The following is a 2,783-nucleotide window of genomic DNA, read 5'->3' on the forward strand; positions in this document are numbered from 1 at the left end:
GACTACGAGTGCATTGATTGCAGAAGATGAAGAGTGAAACTTTAATGGTGCCCCTTCAATCCTCTGAAAAAATCCTCTTGATGGTTATCATTTGGAGCTACAAAAGACAGCCTGTAGCCTCAAACTACACAGTAAACTCTGACCAGTCTAGCAGATTGAATACCTGAAGAATAGTTACATGTACTAGAATAAATTCCTGTTCATGCCAGATATTTCAGTCAAAATCGATACGACAACATTTCCTTTAGCTCCTTCAGGGTGCATCTACAAGTGCAACTAATGTGATGCAATAAACTTTGGGGCAGTTTGCACTGGAATCAACTGCTCCCAGGCTCAATGTCTACATGTGGTCTGGGACAGCAGCAATTTTAGCCAGGGTGGAGCAGGCCCCCAGCTGGCTGGGCAACTGGGTGCAATTTATGTCCCCCGTCACTGTCTACACATGCATTTCAGCACAGTAAAGTACTCCTCTGTAAGACAGTACTGTTCCTAACAATACTATCCAATGGCAGAGTTAATTAGTTTACTGAGCCCTTATACCGGCACATATATAGACTGTGATGCTTTACTGAAGAGCTAATTAGTCTACCCTTAGGGCGCATCCACACAAGCATGGATGTTTGGTTGTACAGGGACAAGTAGTGGTGGTGCACTGCTTCTTGCCCCTGGGGAATGATCATGCCAAGCACACTTTGGTGCGTGACAAGTTGCCCAGGGTGGCATAGGGAAGACTGAGGCCAGCACTGTGCTGGCCCCAGCAGCCTTACCTGGGGTGCTGGGGGCCTCTTGGAGCTGCAGCCATGGTCATCCTGCCAGGCAGAGCCTGGCTGGCAGCTGAAGCACAGCTCCAAGTGGCCCGGCTCCGCTTTTTAGCAGTGCATGCTGCCCACATTTTTTTTCTGAATTATTTTTTTGACACCTGGTTATCCAGGAGGTCAAAAAAAACCCATGGAAAGATAAAACAGTGCAGCGCATGCTTGGGCAGTATGCTCTTGCAGCGCACAGAACACTGCACTGTGCAGTATGTGGCGCTGCAAATGTGTTGGCAGTGCCACATACAGCACAACCGCGCTTGTCTGAACATGCCTTTAGTGTTTAAATTACACCAGATCAGACAAAGATCCTCTTTCACTCCTTTAAATCTAGACAACCTTGGATTGCTTCCTGCTTGTTGACATATGACTTAGCACCTCCTTGCATCAAACTTTGATTTTGGCCCAGTAGAGTAGATGCAAGTTGACGCATGATAAGATTTCTCTATAATTACTTAGCCTTAGTCCTTTGCCACAGAATTCAATGGAAATTTTGCTATTGACTTCAATTGGATACGGTTGAAGCCCTTCAATTCCTTTATGCTAATTGAGGCTGCCTTACACATTAGTAGAGTGCTGTTTGATGTAAGGGAGTCTATAGCTTGTATAACAGACATTATTGTAGGACTGGAAATCAGTGTAGCAACGTTATTTTGGATTCCCTCCGACAGTTTGCAAGTTGATGATTTAGGTATAAATCATGGAGTAACGTCTTTGTAGTCAATGTAGTTTTGGGCAGTCAATGTAGTTTGGCTGCCATGGTACAGCAGCAGCATGGGCTCTCTAAGGGCTGCCATTCTGGTGCCTCGCCAGGGGCTCATGCCATACCCACCTCAAAGTTACACTACTGAGATCTCTGACTTTGTCCCATTCTGTACAGAGCAAGCAGCCATCACAGTTCTCTGGTCAACTCATGAAATCAGTATCAGGTTTTCTTGAATGAGGACTGTTTACAGAGTTCAGGATTAAACCCTAAAAGTATTTTATATATCATGCTAAAGTAACTCAGAACTGATGACAAAACTCACAACTAGGCTGCCAAGTGAATGTAATGCTTGATTATATCAGCATAAATAAATGCAGTTTGAGTTAGTATGCACCCAAAGTATTTTTGTGTGTTAGCAGGTCTGCGATTTCTTACTCCATAAAGCATTTTGGTCCATCTCACTGTATACATTTTTAAGGCATGCTTGCCATTTCCTAAAGGACACACAGACATTGAATACAACCTAAAAAAACCATAGTTCATTTTGCATTCACTGAACTGGACTATAGAAGAACTGAAAAGGTACTTACGCTCTACAAAGTAAGAACTGGCATCAATCTTCCAGATAATCTGACCCCGATGAGAACCATTGACCCCACGGTTCTTGTAGTCCAGAAAATTTTCAGACAAGACCTCATCTGCAGACAGGAAAAATGATCTTGTTAGCTGTCTGCCAGCACATCATAAGGAGTAAAAAGCCAGGCTAAAAATAAGGCCTAAACTCAGGGGAATGTACTATAGCTGATCAACAGTTTGACACCACATGTGGAAGAATTACCTTTTAGTTATTTATACTTTGAACAAAGGTATCGATCCTTAAAACTCAAGTTTTATTTACTCATTGTTTAAAATATACAATTATATAAAGCTCATAAGAATTCAAACAGTGGACATAATACAAATCAATTCTTACCCAATTCAAAAAATAAACAATGAGATGAATGTTGGAGACTGGGAAGTAAAGAAATAATGTTCTTGCATTTCTTAAGTCTCCCAAAGTCTCCCTTGTTTAGACATTTATTTTTCACTCATTCATAACTAATAGCAAATACAAGGTTCCTATCATGAATCACAGAATCATAGAAGTAGGGTCGGAAGGGACCTTGTAGATCTTCAAGTCCGACCCCCTGCCTGGGCAGGAGGGAAACTGGGCTCAAGTGACCCCAGCCAGGTAGGCATCGAGCTGCTTCTTAAAGACCCCCAGG

General features: G+C 42.7%; 1 protein-coding gene across 1 annotated transcript in view; it reads right to left on the minus strand.

Moving 5' to 3' along the window:
• HECW1 (HECT, C2 and WW domain containing E3 ubiquitin protein ligase 1) overlaps positions 1-2,783 on the minus strand; it is a gene marked incomplete at its 3' end in the record, with an annotated part of 299,400 nt that overhangs the window by 245,268 nt on the left and 51,349 nt on the right. Inside the window, exon 3 of the mRNA XM_025200049.1 lies at positions 2,109-2,216. Within this exon, the coding sequence (XP_025055834.1) occupies positions 2,109-2,216 (108 nt within the window). The remainder of the gene's footprint in view (positions 1-2,108; positions 2,217-2,783) is intronic.

The sequence above is a fragment of the Alligator sinensis genome, unplaced genomic scaffold, assembly GCF_000455745.1.
Source record: "Alligator sinensis unplaced genomic scaffold, ASM45574v1 scaffold254_1, whole genome shotgun sequence".
NCBI lineage: Eukaryota > Metazoa > Chordata > Crocodylia > Alligatoridae > Alligator > Alligator sinensis.